General features: G+C 41.3%; 1 protein-coding gene across 6 annotated transcripts in view; it reads left to right on the forward strand.

Annotated features, from left to right (window-relative positions):
- Positions 1 to 21,613, forward strand: part of LOC116571071 (cyclin-dependent kinase inhibitor 2A-like) — a 40,474-nt gene extending 18,861 nt beyond the window's left edge. For 3 of the 6 annotated variants that reach the window (XM_032308793.1, XM_032308795.1, XM_032308794.1), the window contains exons 2-3: positions 18,931 to 19,237; positions 21,399 to 21,613. In XM_032308793.1, coding sequence (XP_032164684.1) covers positions 18,931 to 19,237; positions 21,399 to 21,424 — 333 coding nt within the window. In that variant the 3' untranslated portion in view covers positions 21,425 to 21,613. Of the gene's footprint in view, positions 1 to 15,209; positions 15,487 to 15,527; positions 15,608 to 18,930; positions 19,238 to 21,398 lie in introns of those variants that run through there. The other 3 variants (XM_032308798.1, XM_032308797.1, XM_032308792.1) reach the window with 3 other exon arrangements.
- Positions 21,614 to 21,829: the final 216 nt, after the last annotated feature.

Here is a 21,829-nt window from a genome sequence, read left to right on the forward strand (position 1 = left end):
AAGAAGAAAGGTTTTGTAGTGGTTCAGAACTACATGAACAAAGATATGTAATCTCTTAAACAAACTGAAACTAATAAAATTGTGCAATCAGAGTGGTGTAAGCATGAGATTAGTGAGAAGTCAAGGAACTAAGGCACGGCTTATTAACAGCATCATTACCTGAACTGCTGTTTAAAATATACACTTCTGGGGCTCACTTCCAGAAAATCTGATATAGCATATTTGATGTAAGTCTCAAGAATCTGCATTTTATTTTATTTTTTTTAAGATTTTATTTTTATTTATTTGACAGATCACAAGTAGGCAGAGAGGCAGGCAGAGAGAGAGGGAGAAGCAGGCTCCCCACTGAGCAGAAATCCAGAAATCTGGATCCCAGGACCCAGAGAACATGACCTGAGCCAAGGCAAAGGCTTAACCCACTGAGTACCCAGGCACCCAAGAATCTGCATTTTAAGAAGCACTTGAGGGGAAGTCTGTTACAGGTGCCCTTTCTGCAACATCATTGGCAAATATGGACAGTGTTGCTTTTTAAACCTTATTTTTGCTTATTTATTTTTAAATCAAGGCTTTGGCCTTTTAGGTAAGATTTAAATTTTAGAATTGGTCAAGTCACACTTTGAGTCCCAGGAAGGATACTGAGAGTCTGAGTAATCAATGAAGGAGCTAATTTCCTAAATAAAGGAGACTTTTTATTATTATGTGATCCTTCATCTGAATTGGAAGATTATCTCTTAGATGCCAGATTTTTACTGTCAGAACATATTCTGGGGCAAAGGATGTAGTAGGATATACTTATACTTGTGTGTTAAAGCCCTAGACAGAAAATTTCCACATAAACATTTATGATATTTTATTTTTTTGAAACACTGTACATACTTACCCCTGCTTACATTGTTGAATAATTCAAGATGGATAGGTAGATAGATAGAATATAAGGGGTTTCTTTCAGTTCATTTTATTATCCAAACAGAAACCAGTCTGGTAAAACCAACAACCTAAAATTATGTAAGAGAGGAAAAACAAAACAAATGTTTCACAGGTTTAAATGACATTTATCGATCACAGCAAAATCACAGTAAAATGTAGCCGTAACAGAATAAAGCACTTGTGGATACAGAAATTAGGGGTCTCTGTATCTGTGTAACAGTACAATGACCAGAGAAGAAATATATGTAACTAATGCAAGCTAAAAAAATCATTAGCCATTATAAGAAAAACTAAATTGTTATGCCTTCCAAATTATAATTTTCTGCCTCTAAAGTACATTTTGTCTAATGTCATACCTACTTTGCTGGTGTATTAGGGAAGCTTCTGTTTTGCTTTCTTTTCTTTTCTCTTTTTTTTTTTTTTTGAATGCCACCATTTTCTTGCTCTGAAATCTCGAGGCTGCCAGATGAACTGACTCAGCAACCGTACAACTCTTTCACCCAATTTAAAGAAACAGCAGCCATCCAAAGAACAATGACTCCCCCCAGATGCAAATCTTTCTTACCTGTGGAAGAAATAGTATATTTTAACTTTGAAATGATTGTTAAATGTCCACAGAACATGGGACACCTTGAATTTCACTCCATTCGGTTTACATGCTGAATAACTGAAGCTGAATATATTTTATCTAACATATGATTTTTAAAAGAAGTTTATTGAAACTTTCTTCCAAAGGTTTGCTTCCTCTATTCCTTCAAAATAATTATAAAGAGCTTAACAGTAATAGAGCACATCAACTCACATCATCTCCTTCAATTGTCACATTATCCTTCTGTTTTAGAGATTTTTATTTTCTCATTTTATACACTGGAGACTGGGGTTCAGATAAGTTGTTTTATGATCTGCTAAAAGTCATTCACTAGTAATTTGCGTACAGTTGGACTGGGTTTGCTTCTTGTCCCCAAATGCCTCCACTTACAACTTTAAAAAAAAATATATATATATATATATATGTGTATATATATATATACACATATATATATATATATATAAAGTATACATTATTTCCACTTTGATTCAAGAGCAATAAATGGGAAACCTGTGCACAAGCATAGGAATCACTTAAAGCATGATGTAGAAAAGTCACTTCCTTGGAATACATGACCTGGGATTAGACTGTTTCCTTTACTTGCTAGTTGCACAGTGTTAAATACTCCATGTTTCCATTTCCTCATCTGTAAACCTGAGACTGTAGCCTATAGCATTCATCTAATAAAAACTAGATGTAATAGTATATGTAAAGATACATTAAGAACTTTCAGTTGGCATGTATTTGCCAGTTTTTGTTAAAGTGCCAAATGAAACTATGCCCTTAAAAGCACATTAGTTTACTTTTACAGTAAATGCCTACTTAATTTGACTTTAATTATCCAGATTAGCTGGAAATTTCTGAACTCCATTTTAAAGAATGTACATATTATAATAAAAATATATTTATTAATTCAAATCCCTGCCATGTGAAATCAGTGTAAATTTGCCTACTTTTTTAAAACCCATACCTGTACGGAAGCCCTATATTATGGGCTTTATAGTAGGATTCTGAACTATAGTATTCATGAGCATTAAGTAGATATTAAACAATATTCATGAAGCTCTGTTTTCTAAGATGAGATATCAAATTAATTTTTAAAAGCTGAAAAAAATTTATTGATCTTCCTTCAATTATCAAAAAAACTCAATATAACAATAATTTCTAGAGGGAGCGCTGAGATCGTAGACTCTTAATTCCTCCAGAAGTTTGCCACCAGTCTGACATCTGAATCAATAGTCTTGGCATAGTGTTTTGTAAAAAGAAAAAAAAATAGTATAAAGAATTCTGTGTGTGAGAGAGAAAGAGAATACAAGGAAAGAGGAATAGAAACATTAAAGTCATCCTCAGAACCTTCAGCATCTCTGCCTTGGAAGGTGGCATGCAGTTATTTAAATTTAGAAGGATAACAAAAAAGTTAAATATATTATGTTAACTTCCTTAAGGCAAAATTGACTTAGGTGTATAAAATTGGGGCAAAGTAACATAAAATGTATTATGTTGTCATTACCAATTTATTTATTTTGTTTTATTTTTTAAAAGATTTTATTTATTTATTTGACAGAGAGAGCAAGAGACACAAACAGGCAGAGCAGCAGAAGGAGAAGGAGAAGCGGGCTCCCCACTGAGCAGAGCGCCAGATGCGGGACTGAGATCATTGCAGGACCCTGAGATCATTGAGCTGAAGGCAGACGCTTAAGCAACTAAGCCACCCAGGCACTCCTCATTGCCATTTTAAAAATGGAGTTTAGAGGTTATCATCTCACCCATAAGAAAGAAAAATGTAAGGCTGTACTTTTAACCCAAAGACTCAAAGGAGAATGTGAGTGGAGATGTTACATCTGTAAGTAAAAGGTGCTAAACATGAATAGGAATCATTTCTTGATTTACTCAGAATTCATATATATGCATTATGAGGTTAATTCCTCCTAAAGGGCTTTAATCACATATCAGGTGAAGAATGTCACTTGAGGAAGAGTGATCCCCCAAACAAAAATTATTTCTTATAATCTTTTATAATATCAGGTGACATTTTGGCTTCAGAAATCCAGGGAAAGAAAAAAAAAATGTTTGAACATAACAGTAGGACTATAGATCCCCCAAGAAATCAGGCTACTCTTAAAGAGGGCAACCAGTTCTCCATTTGAAGAAGAAAGCTTCAACTTAGATGATTCCCCCTGAAATTAGAATATCCGAAGTCACTGTTAAACCCAATCAACCATGAACAATCAACTCCCACCCCCAAGAGTGAAAAATTTAATACAATATTATTTCTCTGTGAGTTTAAATAGTTTCTTTGCTTTCTAATAGCACATCCATAACATCAGCAGCATAAGCAAAAATAGAGTAGTATATGTGTCCAAGCTTAGCAACTAAGAGAGCAACATGTGTTTGAAAGGAGAAAATCTATCCCATCAGTAGGAAAAAGAGGGGGGTTAGGAACAGAGGTTTAGAGAAGGAAACTTCATATCCCTCTGTTTTGCCTGTATTGTTCCCACTGTACCTGGTCTTGGACCTGCACACCAAGGAGTGCCAGTGGGTGGTAGTGAGTGAAAGGAAAGCACTGAACACTCACACACTTTGTTGTTACTTCCCATGATTTAATGAAGGTTTTGTGCAAGTTTTGTTTTAACACAGCTCTGTTCTCAGGGGGTTAGAATTCAAAGAAGACAAAATTAATCATCCCTTGTGGAAGGGAGTTGGCTTGTTCAAACCACAGGTACCCACCAGAATGTGTAGTAACCACGACAGAAATACCCCAGAAGAAATTGACTTTGATGGCCTAAATCAGTAACATGAGATAGTAAATGTCATCTAGTGTCCAAGAAAGGAGGTTCTATTTAGTAAGAGTCTACTGTATGCTTAGATTTTTATATATCTGACATTCTTTATTCTTTATAATAGATTTATATATAATATAATATAGATTTATTCTATAAATCTATAAAATAGATTTATATAATATATAATGTAATATATTGTATTATGATATAATATAATACCCTATGAGGTAAGCTTTGTTTTCCCCCCTTTTGAGAGGTGGGAAGATAGAATCTCATGATATAATGAGCATTGGGTGTTATATACAACTGATGAATCACTGAACTCTACCTCTGAAACTACTAATACATTATATGTTTATTAACTGAACTTAAATTTTAAAAAAGTTTCCATAATTGTTCAAGCCCACAGAGCTAGTAAAGGAAAGGTCAGGTCTATGAGGGCATTGAGACAGATTGTCTCATTACCATGCTTCATTTGTGTTCACTTCCAAGACAATTAAGGATATGTTGGACATTCTCACCAACCATGTCTGTCCAAGTCAGAGTAAGTAGCTGTAGCCACAGAAGAATTATGGAGAGAGGATTAATTTCAAGACCTGCAACTAATATTTATTAACTGTGCAACAATGGTAATGTACCACCCTTCCATTTTCTTATTTATAAATCAAGGGGGTAACTTTTTGAAAAGCAAATTTGCAATATGTGGCAAGAGCTCTTATACTTTTGGAAAAACTGCAATACTCTTTATTGTAGCAATTAGAAACCCCTAAAATATCTGATATCACTAAGTAAACTATAATATTATCTCAATAGAATGTGTTGCAACTGTTAAAAGTAGTGTTTATGAAGTGATATTTTAAGAGAATTTAGGGAAATGTTCTAATGATAGGTGAGAGGAAAAGCTTATTTCAGAATTATACTATATCTGCAAGAACTAATCAAGGAAAAAAAGAAAATATTTCAAAATTTTAAGTCATTGCTTCTGTGCAGTGTAATTTTTCATTTTCTTTATTTATCTCATTCCTTTAAAATTTTTGATACATGGGAACTATAATCAGGAAAAAATTATATAAAAATCATGAAGTGACTTTGAAAGGACATGAAAGTCCAAATTTCTATCATTATATATATTATTAACCACCAATACATCACTCAGAAACACAGTAGTTCCTGAAATGGAGATCCTGTCACCTCAGTCCAGGATTTGCCACCTGCTGGTGTGCAAAATTCTCAAAGAAAAGAAAACATTGCTTAGTTGCCCACCCCATACTCTACAAATCAATCAACAGGGAGACACACCAGGAAGAGTGTGGACCACTCAGACACAACTGCTGACCTTGAGTTCGAATTCTATCTCCTTGTGCATTGTTCCTTAAGCACTCTGGGCTTTTTTTTTTTTTTTAAGATTTTATTTATTTATTTGACACACAGAGAGATTACAAATAGGCAGGCAGAGAGAGAGGGGGAAGCAGGCTCCCTGCCAAGCAGAGAGCCCCGATGCAAGGCTCCATCCCAGGACCCTGAGATCATGACCTGAGCCAAAGGTAGAAGCTCAATCCACTGAGCCACCCAGGTGCCCCTGGGCTTTTCTTTTCTGATCTATGAAGGAGGGATAATACCCTCTATCCCACAGGACAGTTTTGGGATTAGAATTGATATATTTAAAGCTGTTTAATGCTTGTCACATAGTTGGAGTTCAATAAATGGTAGCCATTGTGATTTTCTTGGCAATTTTGAATGAATTTCCTATTGTCCCTATTTCTCTTAATTATATGCCTTATTACTTATTTTATTCCTCAAGATGAGGCTAATTCTCAAAATCTGTGCAAGTAAACAAATTATACACACAAATACATAGTATAGATAGATAGATGTACATATACACACAAACTATGTTAATGTTTTAGTTTTCTTAATTGGCCAAATAGCAACAGATAGATATAAGTAATTCACTTCAGAAACTTCTCAATATGCAAAAGCAGACATTTATAAAACAGCTGAATTCTGGAATGATTGTCTTCATGAGCTGCAAAGATTCCTCATTTCATAAGAATCCACTCTATAGATTCTTTTAACAGTTAACTCCCTACATGGATTTAAAGTCACATTTGTTTTGCACACAATTGGGAAAAGACATCTGTTATATAACATTTACTACACCTCTAAGCCGTCCTCAAAATGATCTTGGGAAGATGACAGATAATGCAGATTCTATACCCAGCTAATACTTTGGAAACTAAAGTTGAAAAATTGTGACTTACCTATAATTATGCATCAAGTTCATTATAAGTGAAGTCATTTTGAGTTTCGTGTTCCTTGCCAAAGTCCTGTCTGAGCAAAAAGAGAAAAATTATAGTAATTCTGAGTGAATGGAGTCCCTAAAAGAATGCCTTACTTAGAGCAAATATTCAGTAGTTGTGCTATATTGAATTCAATTAGAGAATATTACAAGGGAGAAGGAAACATCTTCCATCTTGGATCTTCCATAGATCCATCCTGGATCCCCTTTTTTCAACAAACTTGTTGGAGGTCTGCTCTGTTTTCTCAGGGGTGTCGCTTTCATGTTAATGGTGCCTTTTCTTCTTGTGGAAAAATAAATAAAGGAAAACCTAGTCTTTAATTCTTTACCATTTTTTGTGTAAGGAAAGCCTTGCTTCCCATTTAAAATATCCAGATTGGACACTAAAACCTCAGAATTCTTATGCACGGGTTCTTCAAGGAAGGAGCATGTTTCTTGGTTGAACAGTAATCTTTTGAGGCACAGTCATTAATATACTTGCTTTGTAAATGGGGATATTGAAGCCAGTATAATGTATGGCCTGCTCGAGGTGATAGGTGGTAGAGCTAGGCCCTGGGCTCTCTTTTCCTTACATTATTAACTTCTTCTAAATTAAAGGGGCACATGACATTATTCTCCCATTGCCTCAGTCTTCAAATAATCCTGTCACACCCAGCATTCAATCCTAGAGCCCATCTCTAAAGACTTAACCCAGCTGTGTCCAGAAGGTCTTTTACGGAGCTTACCTTGCTCTGATAATCTATTTCCTATGAACCTCTCCTTAATAATGGGATCCTCTCCAGAACCTGAAATACAACATCTTTTCTCTGGTACCACAGGTCTGAGGTGTCAGTTACCAGAGTACATTTTCCTTCTCCCCTATCTTGATGGTAGACTCCCCTCAAGAGCTCATCCCGTTTCAAAACCACCTTCCCCCTCCAGAGAAGCAAACATGTTCATGGTTGTTACCAATACACCCTCTTGACTAAGGACCCTTCTTTTGCACCCCCAGCTTAAAGCCAAGCGCCTGACATACAGTATCTGTCTTCAGTTACTCTTTGTCAAAGTTATGAATGATGGTTTTCAGAAAGGCAACTCTTGTCTAATAAATGTATCATATTCATTTAATTAATTAGAATGGCTAATGTATGCACATAGTACAAAATTCAAGCATTACAAGTTGCAGAATGTGAAAAAGAAAGTCTCGGGTCCATTCCAGTTCCTCATTTCTTTCCCCCACAGTTAACAGATTTTTCCATATCTTTCCAGAGATGATCTATGTATATTTTATTTTTAACCTCAAACTGTATTTTGGGCAACCATTTAATGGCAATATTAATATTGAATATAGTAAAGAGATTCGTGCTTTTAAACGCAGCTTTTGTGTGTTTCCCTTGATATCATAACCTCAAGAAGTACAAAGAATAGAGCAAGATAGATCTCATTTTAAAGATATGGACATCGAAGCTAAAAATAGTCTCGGAGTTCAGAGTCAAAAAAGCAGTTCACTAGGTACATCAGGACTGTCACTTGGTCTCAATTCAGAGCTACTTCTCCAACAACTTTTATTTTCCAAATAAAGTAATATTATATGTTTGCACACAATGCATATCATACCTTGCCAATCCTGCAATGCCTTGTCAGAATCAGAACCTAATTTCAAGATATTACCTTCTCAAATATCTTTGAATCTCTTTCTGGTGATGTGTTAAAGTGATAGTCACATCTAGAATGACAATCTGAGCAGCCCCTTCCAGGCTCCTCTGAAGGCTTTTTTTTTTTTTTTTTTAAAGATTTTATTTATTTGACAGAGAGACATAGCAAAAGAGGAAACACCAGCAGGGGGAGTGGGAGTGGGAGAAGAAGCAGGCTTCCCAACTAGCAGGGAGCCTGATGCGGGGATCCATCCCTGGACCCTGAGACCATGACCTGAGCCACTTAATGACTGAGCCACCCAGATGCCCCGAAGGCTATTTTTCCATTTTATTTTCCAACTTCTCCCCATACATCCCAGTGAATTATTTTCTTTTTTTAAAATTAATTAATTTATTTTCAGCATAACAGTATTCATTATTTTTTCACCACACCCAGTGCTCCATACAATCCGTGCCCTCTATAATACCCACCACCTGGTACCCCAACCTCCCACCCCTCCGCCACTTCAAACCCCTCAGATTGTTTTTTAGAGTCCATAGTCTCTCGTGATTCACCTCCCCTTCCAATTTACCCCAACTCCTTTCTCCTCTCTAACTCCCCATGTCCTCCATGCTATTTGTTATGCTCCACAAATAAGTGAAACCATATGATATGATAATTGACTCTCTATGCTTGACTTATTTCACCCAGCATAATCTCTTCCAGTCCCGTCCATGTTGCTACAAAAGTTGGGCATTCATCTTTTCTGATGGAAGCATAATACTCCATAGTGTATATGGACCACATTTTCCTTATCCATTCATCTGTTGAAGGGCATCTTGGTTCTTTCCATAGTTTGGCGACCGTGGCCGTTTCAGTGAATTATTTTCAGTGTTCCCAAACTTCCCCACCCTTTCCACCAAATCCTTTGATTTGTAGGGTTACTGGGGCAGCACCATTGAGAGTCTTTCTTTAAGTAAAATAGGTTCTCTTGTTGTGTCATGATCTCCCCCCTCAGCTGGGTTCTCTAGCCTAATGAAATATTTCTCTAAGTCCTACTCAGCCCATCCCTCTCTCCTCATCACAGATATTCTAAATCTTCACCACTCTCACTTCCTTTTTTAAACGTAATTTTCATTTAAGTTCCAGTTAGTTAACATACAGTGTAATATTAGTTGCAGGTGTACATCTTAGCTATTCACTAATATTAATATTAGTTTCGCGTGTACATTTAGTGATCGTATGATTGCTTACATACAATACCTGGTGCCCATAACAACTGCCCTCCTTAATCCCCATCACCCGTTTCATCCATCCCCCACCGCCCTCCCCCTGGTAACCATCAGTTTGTTCTCTATACTTAAGAGTCTGTTTCTCTTGGTTTGACTCTCTTTTATTTCCCCTAAGATCATTTTTCATTTTTTTTGTTTCTTAAATTCCACATATGAGTGAAATATATGATATTTGTCTTTCTCAGACCAACTTATTTCCCTTAGTGTAATACTCTCAAATTCCATCCACATCATTACAAATGCCAAGATTTCATTCTTTTTGATGGCTGAGTAATATTCCAGTGTATGTGTCTGTGTGTCTTCTTTATCCATTCATCAGTTGCTGGACACTTGGCCTCTTTCCATAATTGGCTTTTGCAGATAACACCACTGTAAACATCAGGGTACATGTACCCCTTTGAATTAGAATTTTGTATTCTTTGGATAAATACCTAGTAGTATGATTGCTGGATCAAAGGGTAATTCATTCTTTCTTTTCTTTCCTCTCTTTCTTTCTTTCCTTCTTTCTTTCTTTCTTTTTTTAGAGAGGAAGGGACAGAGGGAGAGAGAGAATCTCAAAGCAGACCCTGGAGCCCCATGCAGGGTTCAATCTCACAGCCCTGAGATCATGACCTGAACTGAAATCAAGAGTCCGACATTTAACCAACTGAGCCACCCAGGCACCCCAGGGTAGCTCTATTTTTAACTTTTTGAGGAACCTCCATACTGTTTTCCAGAGCGGCTGCACCAGTTTGCATTCCCACCAACAGTGTAAGAGGGTTCCCCTTTTTCCACATCCTCACCAATACATGTTGTTTCTTGTGTTAATTTTAGCCATTTTGGGGTGCCTGGGTGGCTCAGTCAGTTAAGCATCTGCCTTCAGCTCAGGTTATGATCCTGGGATCCTGGCACCAAGTCCCACATCAGGCCCTGCTCAGCAGGGAGTCTGCTTCTCTTGCCCTCTGCTGCTCTCTCTGTCAAATACATAAAATCTTTTAAAAAATTTTAGTCATTCTGACAGGTGTGAGCTGATATCTCATTGTAGTTTTGATTTGCATTTCCGTGATGGTGAATGATGTTGAGCATCTTTTCATGTGTCTGTTGGCCATCCATACGTCTTCTTTGGAGAAAGGGCTATTCATGTCTTCTGCCCATTTTTTAAGTGGATTATTTGTTTTTTTGTTGGGGGGTAATTGCATTTGCTAAGTTCTTTATATTTTTGGATACTAGCCCTGACAAAGATATGCCATTTACTCTCACTTCCTAACCCACCGTCTTATCCTCACTGCAAACAAGCCAGCCTCTTCGTTCATGAAAGGAAGTGCTTCAACTTCCTCCCTGCCCTGACCTTTTCTCCTTTCTCAAATCTAGCTATATCTTCTGTGTCCAAATGTATGACCACTCCCTGTGCCTTGTATTCCTTTTCTTCTTGCCTTTTTAGGGACCTGGGGTCCTCAGAAACACCGTATCTTTCCTGAGTCCTTCTAGCTGTCCTTCTCTTCACCTGGCACCTTTCCTTGTGAGTGCTTCTCTCCACCCTTCCACCTACCTCCCATCACACTATATTGCTATGAACTATCAAGGCTAAGCTGGGGGAAAGCAGTCCACATAGTGTCCCCACTTCTTTGCCATCCCATACATCCCTGGTTTTCCTTCTGACAATCTGAGCTGCCCTTCCCAGGCTCCTTTGAAAGGCTCTTTTTCCATGAGTTTATATCTCTAGCTTCTTGCCATATCCCAGTGAATGATTTTCAGTGGTCCCAAATTTTATGCCTTTTCACATGCTCTCACCTCTGCTTGGAACATCTTTCTTCTCCTTTTATTGTCTTCATACTCCTAGGCCTCTCTCCAAGGCTTGGGTCTGCTTTCAGCATCCATGCAGCCTCTGCCCAAGCCATCAGAAGTTTGGTTCCCTTTTCATTTTCTTGTGTCATCCTCTGCTTCCCTTTGCTCTTCAACACACATTACATGTAATGCCAATTTAATACCTACAACAACTGTTTGAAGCAAGTACTATTATTATCTCATGTATACGGATGGGAAAACAAACCTAGATGCAATATCTTTGTTCAAAGTTATAGAGCCTTAAATGAAAAGTACAGCTTTGAACTCAAGCAGCCCTACTCTAGAACCCATATGTTTAACACCCCACTGCCACCACGCCCCACCCTTAGCCTCTGAGTTTGTTGAATGAATGAACGAGTGTTACACTTTTTCTTAAAAAAACAGATCAAAATTGAACTAAGTTAAAAATTCATAGCATAGATTTGCAAAACTGCCAAGGGAGCACAAACCTAAATAAGGCCATGACATTCTCAAGGAGGAGTAAAATTAAGTTTGGGAATGATAATATGGAACAAAGTTTAGGATTCATAAAGCTCTTTGGCTTCATCATCTCATTTAATCAACCTGTGAAATATATTATGAATCCCGGGCAATCTGAGGCTGAAAAAACCAGTACCAGGATCCTGGGATTTATATTTTATTTCTTCTAAGGTACTGGCCCTCAGGTCTGAGCTGATATGGAAGAGTAAGTTGGGAGTATGGTAGGTTCTCTAAAAGAAAAACCAAGGAGTTTTACACTACTATTATCAACTTATTTACACAAGATTTCTAATGCAGTATGGGATCAATTTCTAGAACCAAGGGGCCACACCCAAGGATGCCATAACCTTCTGGGAGCTCTACTGCAGGTGTCAGAGCTAGGATATACCTGTCTAAAGCCTGTTGTTGAAAAAAGTCAGCCTCCATGTCTGTATATAATTCATCCAAGGGTGGTTCTATTTGGTTCCCTCATGCATTTCCTTCAACAACAGTAAATATATTGCATAAGAGTTTAATGAGTTCTCAAATAGGAATCAATAGGTGAGTTTTAGAAGAACTTCTGAATTCCCTGAAAGTTATATTCAGAAATACATGTGCAGATAGGGTTGCCTCTGTGGCTCAGTCAGTTCAGCATCTGACTCTTGATTTCAGCTCAAATCATGATCTCAGGGTCATGAGATCAAGCACATCTCTCCTCAGCTCAACAAGGAAACTGCTTGAGATCCTCTCTCTCCCTCTCCCTGTGCCCCACCTCACCCTTTGCTTGCCTGTGCTGGAAGGAGCTCTTTCTCTCTAAAATAAACATATAAATCTTTTTAAAAATACATATGCAACTGAACACACTAGTTTAAAAAATTATGGCACACTTTATTTTTTGAGGAGACGGTGTATAGCTTTCAACAGATTATCAAAAACCTACTCCCCCTGCTCCAAGATTAAGAGCCATTATTTTAGTGATGGAAACTAATACTGATATGGGTCTTAAAGCCAGACACATTATAAGGGAAATCTGTTCCCTCCTTCCCAATACCACAACCACTATTTCCCCCTTCCCTGTCATACCATACCTTAAGCTATGTTAAAGAATTTTATGTTCTCAACCACAGTTTGAATTTCCCATACCATTGTTGCCCAGATTACTGGGAGGTGTCTGGAAGAAAATGTAGAAAGTACAACAATTCATATTTTTAGAACAGATTTTACATCCCATAAGTGTTTTAACTGGCATCATTTAATTTTTTTTAAAGTAATCTCTAAGCCCAATGGGGCTCAAACTCATAAGCTAACAATCAACAATCATATTCTCTACCGACAGAGGCAGCCAGATGTCCCTTAAGTGGCATCATTTTATTTATTTATTTATTTTTAAAGATTTATTTATTTATTTGACAGACAGAGATCACAAGTAGGCTGAGAGGCAAGCAGAGAGAGAGGACGATGCAGGCTCCCTGCTGAGCAGACAGCCTGATGCCGGGCTTGATCTCCGGACCTTGAGATCATGACCTGAGCTGAAGGCAGAGGCTTTAACCCACTGAGCCACCCAGGCGCCCCTCATTTTATTTTTTTAAAGGTTTTATTTATTTATTTGAAAGAGAGAGCACAAGCAAGCAGGGTGAGGGGCAGAGGGAGAGGCAGACTCCCCACTGAGCAGGAAGCCCGACTGGACTTGGGGCTCTATCCCAGGACCCTGGGATCATGACCTGAGCTGAGGGCAGACACTTAATTGACCGAGCCACCCAGGTTCTCCAGTGGGTATCATTTTAAAACTCCATGTTTTGCTTGAACTAACAGCAACTGAAAGTGTTTTGGGGGCTTGAAGAGAAGTCAACCAGGGATTGAAACATAAATTTTGAGTAGGCTGTGTTATCTAGTAAAGATTAAGTGTGTGCTTTAAGGCATCAGCAAAGCCTGAGCGATCCAATTTTTAAAAATAATATATATTTAAAAATATATTAGCCACAGGAAAAAGTAATAACCACAGGTAAAATTAGAACCATGCTGGATTTTCTTTTGCTCTTAGTTCTGTTGAACTTTTCATTAAATATGAGGGCAGTGGAGGGTGTCCTTTATCTTTTCAGTGATTAGGGTCTTCTTGGCCTTCCCTTTCATATAATATTCATAATTCTATCCAAAGCATTTTATTCTCTGTGCCTCACAGCAAGACTATAAGAGAATCCTCAAAATATAAAATTTAAGAGCTAAGGTATTAGCTTAAGATGTGCCACGCTGTTCTAAAGATGTTCATCAATTCATTTAAAACTCACAACAGCCCGATGAAGTAGGGACGATTCGTAGCCTCCCATTTAATAACTAAGATAACTGTGAGCTTTTTCCAGTAGGAAAAAAAGATGGTTGGGGTTGGGGGGGTGCGGGAAAGGAGCGGGAGTCTTTCCAATGGGGGAGCGCGCCTTTCCGCTGTTCTCCCGGGAGGCTCTGGACACGAGGTGAATGTGAGAGACTCTGACTCACTAAGCAACTCTGTTTCTAGAGCTCTGAGCACCTTTTTTCTTGTCTAGGAGTAATTATTTATTAAGAGCGGAGTCTGTCAGCCCAATAACTCTCTCGCCAGCTTCCTATCTGCTTGTTGGCAGAAATCTCCATCATCTCTGTTAAAACAGACCTCATCTTCTCTGAACCAGCCCCTGTACAAAGCACTAGTACTGGGCATTGCACAAGTTTGGGAAACCTTCGCCTTCGTCATCCGTTTCACAGGGTGTGTGGGTGTGTGGGGGGGTGTGTGTAGTGAGGACAGGCTGCTGGCAGGTGGGCAAACTCCCCCAAATGAATGTTTGAGCAAGGATTTTTAGCATGGTGGACTCAGCATGTGAACCCAGGTGTTGGAACGGTAGAAGGGGGACAGTTGTCTAAGAGTAGGGAAGCCTCACAGTGACACGGCAGGGCCCTGATCACCAGGAGTTTGCTGTTTCTCCTGATGAAAAGAGGAAGCAATGCTTCGCCTACGACATCAAACACCCTGGTTGGAAATAAGCGGTTAGGAATCCTGCGCGGCTTTCAAATGCGAGAGGTTGTGCAGGGGAGGAAGGAAACAGGAGAGCAAAGTCGCCTTAACCCACTGAACTCGCTCTGAGACCACGAGCGAGTCTCAGCTGGGGGCAGGGGGAGCACAGCGCCGGGAGGAGGGCTGGCGACGCGGGCGGGGGCCGCGGGGTGGGGGCGGCGGCGGCGGGTCCCGGGCGCCCTCCCCCAACGGCCTTGTCACGCTCCCGGCGCCAGCCTCCCGGGCAAGCCCGGACAGCAGAGGCCCCGCGTGGGGCGACTTCGGGCGGCGGGGCGGGCTTCACGTTCACAGCGAGTTCCGAGCGAAGGGCGCCGCCTCGGGGAAGCAGAACGGCGCTCTCCGGGTGGGAAGACTCCCGCAGGACTCCTCCAGGGGGCAAGAGTCTGGGGGTGGCTTCCGCCGGTCCCGGAGGTGGAGAGAGGAGGGGCGGGCTGGTCACGCGAGGCTGGGGCGGGCCACTGGCGCCCGAGTGCGGCGGAGGGGAGGGGAGGAGGGAGGGAGCCAGCCAGGGGGGGCCAGCGCTGGGGAGCCGCATGGAGCCCTCGGCAGACAGGCTAGCCACCGCCGCAGCCCGGGGCCGGGCTGACGAGGTGCGGGCGCTGCTCGCGGCTGGGGTGCAGCCCAACGCGCTGAACCGGCAAGGTCGGAGGCCGATTCAGGTGGGTGAGCCAGCCGCCCTGCCGGAGGAGGGGGAACGGTGGGCGACTTTGGAGCGCAAGGTTTGTAAGAGAGTGGGAACCAGGCCGGCGTTTCCATTCTCGGTGAAGGGGAGACTTCTTGGTGAGTTCTCAGGTGGACTTTGGAGCCGAGACCTCCCCGTGTCCACGTCCTGGGGGCTTAGGAAGCCACAGAGCAAAACGAGGAGGCACGTGGGGTGAAGATTCCTAGAGTGGTATGGAGATGGGGGGGGCGGTGAACCTACTCGTGTTAATACAGTCCGAGGTATGTTCTTTATCTGATACACGGTTGCGAAAGTTTGCGGCAAAAAGCAAGATTTTAAAGAATGGAAGGTTTGTTTGACCCACTAGCCCGGAACTCAAAGATCCCCGAAGGGAGATGATCATCTGCCTTTGGTGGTGGTGGGGGGGGGGTGTGTGGGGGGGATTGCAATGGAAACCTTCTGCCGTGTAAATTGAATAAATATCAGTTGAAATTATCCAGAAGCAACTATATATTATTGTGTTTATTTTTACTTTAACCGAGTAAGGAAAATACATGCTTGTTCTAAGAATTTTGGTAACACATATATATGAAGAAAAACATTTGTGTGATCTTGCCTGAAATAATGTCAACTTAGTTACTATTTTGAAGGTATCTCCTATTATTTTTCTTATTTTTTACTTTCTTGCTATAGATTGACTTATTTGGGACAGAGTTTTCAATTCCTCACCGTTCAAAAATGTCGTTTCTCCCCTCCTCACTTCAGTTGTGTGTAGGAGTGGAGGTGGGGGGGGGTGTTTATTATTTGTGGTGGTTGTTTGCCGTCACTAACTTTCTAAATCCAGGCTAAAAAAACGATTTCTTCTTGGCAATCACAACCCTAGTTTTATTCCCAGTGTCGATAGTGATTTCTGATTCTGAAAAATTAAATGTATGTGAAACAAAGGCTTACTGCACACATTCCAGCATAACAAGACAAAGGAAAGTAACTGTACCTGCAACTTCACAAGTCAATCTTCCCTTTCCTGAAACTATGCTACACAGGATAAATTTTATACTTTAAAATACAGATATAAAAATAAAACCAAAATGCCTTAAAGTCTGAGATTATTTGGGATTTAAAGTGTGAAAAGATTTTGAGAGGAGAGAGATCGTGTGATGGTAGAAGAAAAGCATGAGTCCTTTAAAAAGTATGCATGCATGATTCCTAATTTCCCTAAAATTTTGCTTGGTGACTGTGAGTTTAACCTTGAAGTTCTGGAATATGTTAGAAGAGACTTCATGTGTTTAAATCAAAAAGAAAAAAAAAAGAGAATTGGATAATTAGTTTTAACAAATTTTTTTTTAAACTAGGGAAGATAAGAACATAGAGAAAAGGGGTCATGATTTTGGTTTAGAATCCTAACCAAACTTGTGTTTAATATAAAACTAATTAGTTCATAGAAAATTTTAATAAAGGTTAATATCTTACCAAATGGATTTAAGCACTCTACAAAAACTCATTTGATTGATTTTTTTCTTTTTGCTTTGGATTGCTATTAAAATATTTAAATGTTAGGTTTCCTTTCATACTTCAATACTGCAAAAATATAATGAAAACCTGTAAAATCAGTTAAATGATGACATATTTCATTGGATTCAAAAAATGTTTCATCTATCATATTTTCATCTGCATTATACATAGACATGAGGTTGACTTCTAAGTAGAGGTTTTAGACATGAGTTTTCTAACTCTGGCACTTGCCTTACAGCGCCCAAGATTATGGCATCCTTGGGTGTGGTCCCTTTGTTCTAGAAACTGACACTGTAATCTATTAGAAGTCTTGCATAAATAAGTAATGGGCTAAGTTTTTCTTTTAAAACACTGAATTGTTCTAAACCACTGCAAGTTTTTATTTTTGTAGCTGTAATTTGGTTCACTTATATTTTCTATCTTTTTGAAAATTAAATCAGTTTCACTTTCTCCAGGACAAGAATCAACCACTATAGTATAACTTAATGTTTCCTTGGTTTAGAGAAATTAAATAATTCATGTTTAATGTAGAATGTAGTTAAAAATAAGGAATTTTTCTTTATACAGTCACTGTTGTCTAGCTAATATCTAATAATGGTTGACCTAAAAAGAATTGTCTTTACTATCCACCATGCAACACTCAAATCTTAAGGTTGCTGTGATTGTGGATACTATTTAAAAATTCCCCTTTGGTAATGACTTTGTTTCAAAGATGATTTATGAACAAAATGAGGGGAGCACCTCCTGTTTGATCTGAGTTAAACTTGGGAAGTTTCTTAGTTTCCTATTTCTGCTGTAACAAATTACCACAACTTTCGTGTCTCAAACCAACATAAATTTATCATCTTATAGTTCTGGAGGTCAATAGTCTAAAATGGATCCATAGGGCTGCATTTTTTTTTCTTTGAAGTTCTAGAGGGAAATCTGTTTCCCTGTCTTTTCCAACTTCTGGTGACCATCAGCATTCCTTGGCTCATGGCCCCTGCATCTTCTCTCTGACCTCCATTCTTAGTTCTTTTTTCTGTAACCTTCTTATAAGGAAACTTATGATTACATTGGGCGCATCCTGACAATTCACATTAATCTTCTTCAAAATACTTAATTTAATTACACCTGCCAAGTCTCTTTTCCCATGTAAGGTAATATAGTCACAGCTTTCAAGTGTGAGTTAGTAGACTTTTTTGGGAGCATCATTTAGCTTACCACAAGAAGGAATTTGGGGGCTGGTCAGAATTCAACGTTTTGGGAAGCTAAGTGTAAATTAAAAATTTTATAAGAATTTAAAGGTCTGTTGTTGTTTTCATTTTCACTTTTTAACATTTACCATGTTCTGGGCTTGGATATACAGCAGAAAACCATATAAAATCTCTGGGCCTTACATAATTTTGTATCAAAATGAGAGGGGAAATCAAAATGAAAGAGGAGGTTAGGCTTAGAAGCCAGTTTGTCTTTCACCCTTTTGTTATTGTTTTTGACTCTGACAATGTTGTGTGTGTGGCTGGAACTCCACAAAAGTTTGGAGGATATAATGGAATTCAGTGTGTAGAGAAAAATGGAATCAGTAGAACTGGCTAAGGGAGCTGGTAACTGAAAGCAAATAGAGTAACTAGATACCTGTGGCTTGTACTGGGCATCTGCACAGCGTGGAGGCTTCACAAATAGCTTCTTTATTCTTTTTTTTTTTTTTTAAGATTTTATTTATTTATTTGATAGAGATCACAAGTAAGCAGAGCAGCAGGCAGAGAGGCGGGGGGAAGCAGGCTCCCTGCTGAGCAGAGAGCCCCATGCGGGTCTTGATTCCTGGACCCTGAGATCAGGACCTGGGCGGAAGGCAGAGGCTTAACCCACTGAGCCACCCAGGCACCCTAGCTTCTTTTTTCTTGCCCCTGCCACCCGTCCCTGCCCTGACCACTCTGCCTCTCTCTGGCAGGTCATGATGATGGGCAGCACCCGCGTGGCCGAGCTGCTGCTGCTCCACGGCGCCGATCCCAACTGCGCGGACCCCGTCACTCTCACCCGACCTGTGCACGACGCGGCCCGGGAGGGCTTCCTGGACACGCTCGTCGTGTTGCACCGAGCCGGGGCGCGGCTGGACGTGCGCGATGCCTGGGGCCGCCTGCCCGTGGACCTGGCTGAGGAGCGGGGCCACCACGCTGTCGCCCAGTACCTGGGCGCAGCCTCGGGGGCCACCGAAGGTGGTAGCCACTCCCATTCAGAGGTTGCGGAAGGTCCTGCAGGTGAGGTGGCAGATTTAAGAGTTGAAACTCGGAGAGCTTCTGCAGCCCACTGCATACTTCTTTTTCAGAAAAGAACTTGGCTTCGGGAGAGCAAGGTCTTGGGTCTCGCCTCAGCTCTCACGCTGCCACCTTGTAAGACAATTCCACTGTCCCAATGGACTGCGTCGCTTGGGCTGCGGACAGGAAATAGCCTAGATGGATTTCCACAAGTTTAAGCCTATCCCACAAACCGTGCCCCTATTCCCGCAAACACTCACTGTCTCCCGAGCTCAAGCCCTAGACTGTGTAATATTGACGACTCAGGAGGCTAGGGTCTAGTGGCCCCTCTTCCTCCAAATTAGCAGGCAGCAGCATCCATTCAGCTACCCTCGGTTTCCACATTAGCATACCCAGATAGCTGGACCAACCCCACAAGCATTTGCACGTGGCATCGTCAGGCAGAAATCCATCTCCCCCAACTCTACTGCAAAATTTGACTAAATCTGACCCTCTACTCTATGCGGTGGTGTTTTCCAGAGCTGCCCAAGGGACAGAGTCCTCTCCAACCCTGGCAGTCTGTACACGGGGATTTGCTACATTCTCTGAGAAACAAGAGACTCTCTCTTAAGCTTTATCCTCTCTTCGAGAGAGATCGCTGAGAAAGGGAGATGGCCATGTGATCCTCTTTGCCTTCTCCTTCTACAACCACAAAGCCGCCTTCTTCTCTTGCGGCACCCCTTCTCCACCTCCAGTCCTACTTGCCCGAAATACCAACTTTACTGATTTTTTCTGAAAGGAGAACTATTTTATATATGTGAAATTAACATGATATTTAAGGTAAACCGTGACTTTGAAGATTCCAAGATCTATCCCATTTGGGCTCAGAACTGGGGCACTAGACCCTCTGGGCCTTAGTGGGGCCTGAGAATTCACAGGGGAGAAGCTCGCTCTGAACCCTAGACCAGAGATGCAGCAAGTTTTGCGCTTTCGGCGTGGGAAGTTCGATCTCCTTTGGCCTGCCCACCCTCCCTCTCCACCAACCGCAGTTCGCGTCGGAACACAGCGCAGGGCAAGGACCAATCATAGCGCCGGTTGCGCGGAGCAAGAAGGGGAGGAGCTGAAGAGCCAAGAAGGATTGGAGGACTAACTGGGCGGTAGGCAGAGAGAGCAACCCTTTATAAGCAAAACTAGGAGCTCTGACCCAAGCACACAAGTCCGTCCACTCCTTTCTTCCTACTCTCCCCTCCCTCCCTCCTTCCTCCTCTTTATCCATTTACTTAAAGTAAATGAGACAAAACAGGAGTCCTGCCCTCATAGAGCTTACATTCTGGGAAACCTACTTTAAGCAATAAACGTATTTTCAGAGATTTAGTTTGTTAAGACCAATGTGACGGATACGCGTGAAGTCTGATCTGGAAGAGGGGCTCAGAGTGTCAGAGAGCCTGACTGATGAAAAAGAGATTCGATACTGGAAGCCTACACACTCTCAAGGGCAAAGCCTGGCGGTGTGGGAGGACAGAAAGGAGGGCTGGAGCGTGCACGCAGCGCCATCAGAGAGGAAAGTCAAAGAAAGGATGTTGGGTCCAAACCTGGATTTTGTTTGAGAAACTTTAGAAAGCCATTAGCGGGTTCGGGCGGAGGACCCTGGGGGGAAAGACGACAGGACTGGAGCCCAATGTTCCTATACTGCCCGGCCGCTCGGGCTCCTCAGGGGCCCCCAGCTTACGCGTGTCGCTGAGTCGCTCCGCGCCAGGTGGTAGAGACGCCTGCCCATAGGCGCAAAGCCAGGCGGCATTTTCATGGCCGGCGCCTGGCACTGTGTGTGGCATGCCCTCAGCACGCCTTATATACCTGGGTTTCCCTATCGCAAACCCGCCGGCCCCGCGTGGCCGCGCCCTGCCTGCCCTCGCCTGGCGGGCCCGGAGCTCAGCGAGCTTCGCCAGCCGCGCAGTGGACGCGATGCGTTATCGGCCGGGCTGGGGAGGCGGGCGGCTGGCAAGGTCCAGCCTTCATGGACAGACCTGTGCTGAGAGGTGGTCGACCTGGATTAGAGGCCAGCGAAGCCGGCTGAGAACCTTGCTCGTAAGCGTCGGAATACCGGATGGGGGAGACCAAGAGGGGAAGGAGGGATAGGTCGCACATTTCTAGTTTCTAATGTGTTTTTTCTTTCTGCCATCTGCAGACAGCCAGGACTTCAAGAATGATTGAGATCTAAAGACACCTCAAAAATGGTCTGATCTTCAATCAACCAAAGTGAATTACCCCACCCCACCCTTGCTGGCTTTAATTGGCATTTATCAAATAAAGCTTTTTAAACTGTAGACTGCTTCAGATAAATCTGCCTAATTCTCCCCCTAAATTTCCATTTGTATTTCCATTTATACATTGTTATAAAAGGAAAAAAAATCAACACTGTTTCTGCCTTTTTATTATTGGGCTGTAATCTTCTGGAACAAGTCCCCCCCCCCCTTTTTTTTTTAAGATCTCACTTATCTATTTGACAGAGATCACAAGTAGGAAGAGAGGCGGGGGGGGGGGGGGGCAGGTTCCCCGCCCAGCAGAGAGCTCGATGCGGGGTTTGATCCCAGGACCCTGAGATCATGACCTGAGCCG

The sequence above is a fragment of the Mustela erminea genome, chromosome 12 (assembly GCF_009829155.1).
Source record: "Mustela erminea isolate mMusErm1 chromosome 12, mMusErm1.Pri, whole genome shotgun sequence".
Classification (NCBI taxonomy): domain Eukaryota; kingdom Metazoa; phylum Chordata; class Mammalia; order Carnivora; family Mustelidae; genus Mustela; species Mustela erminea.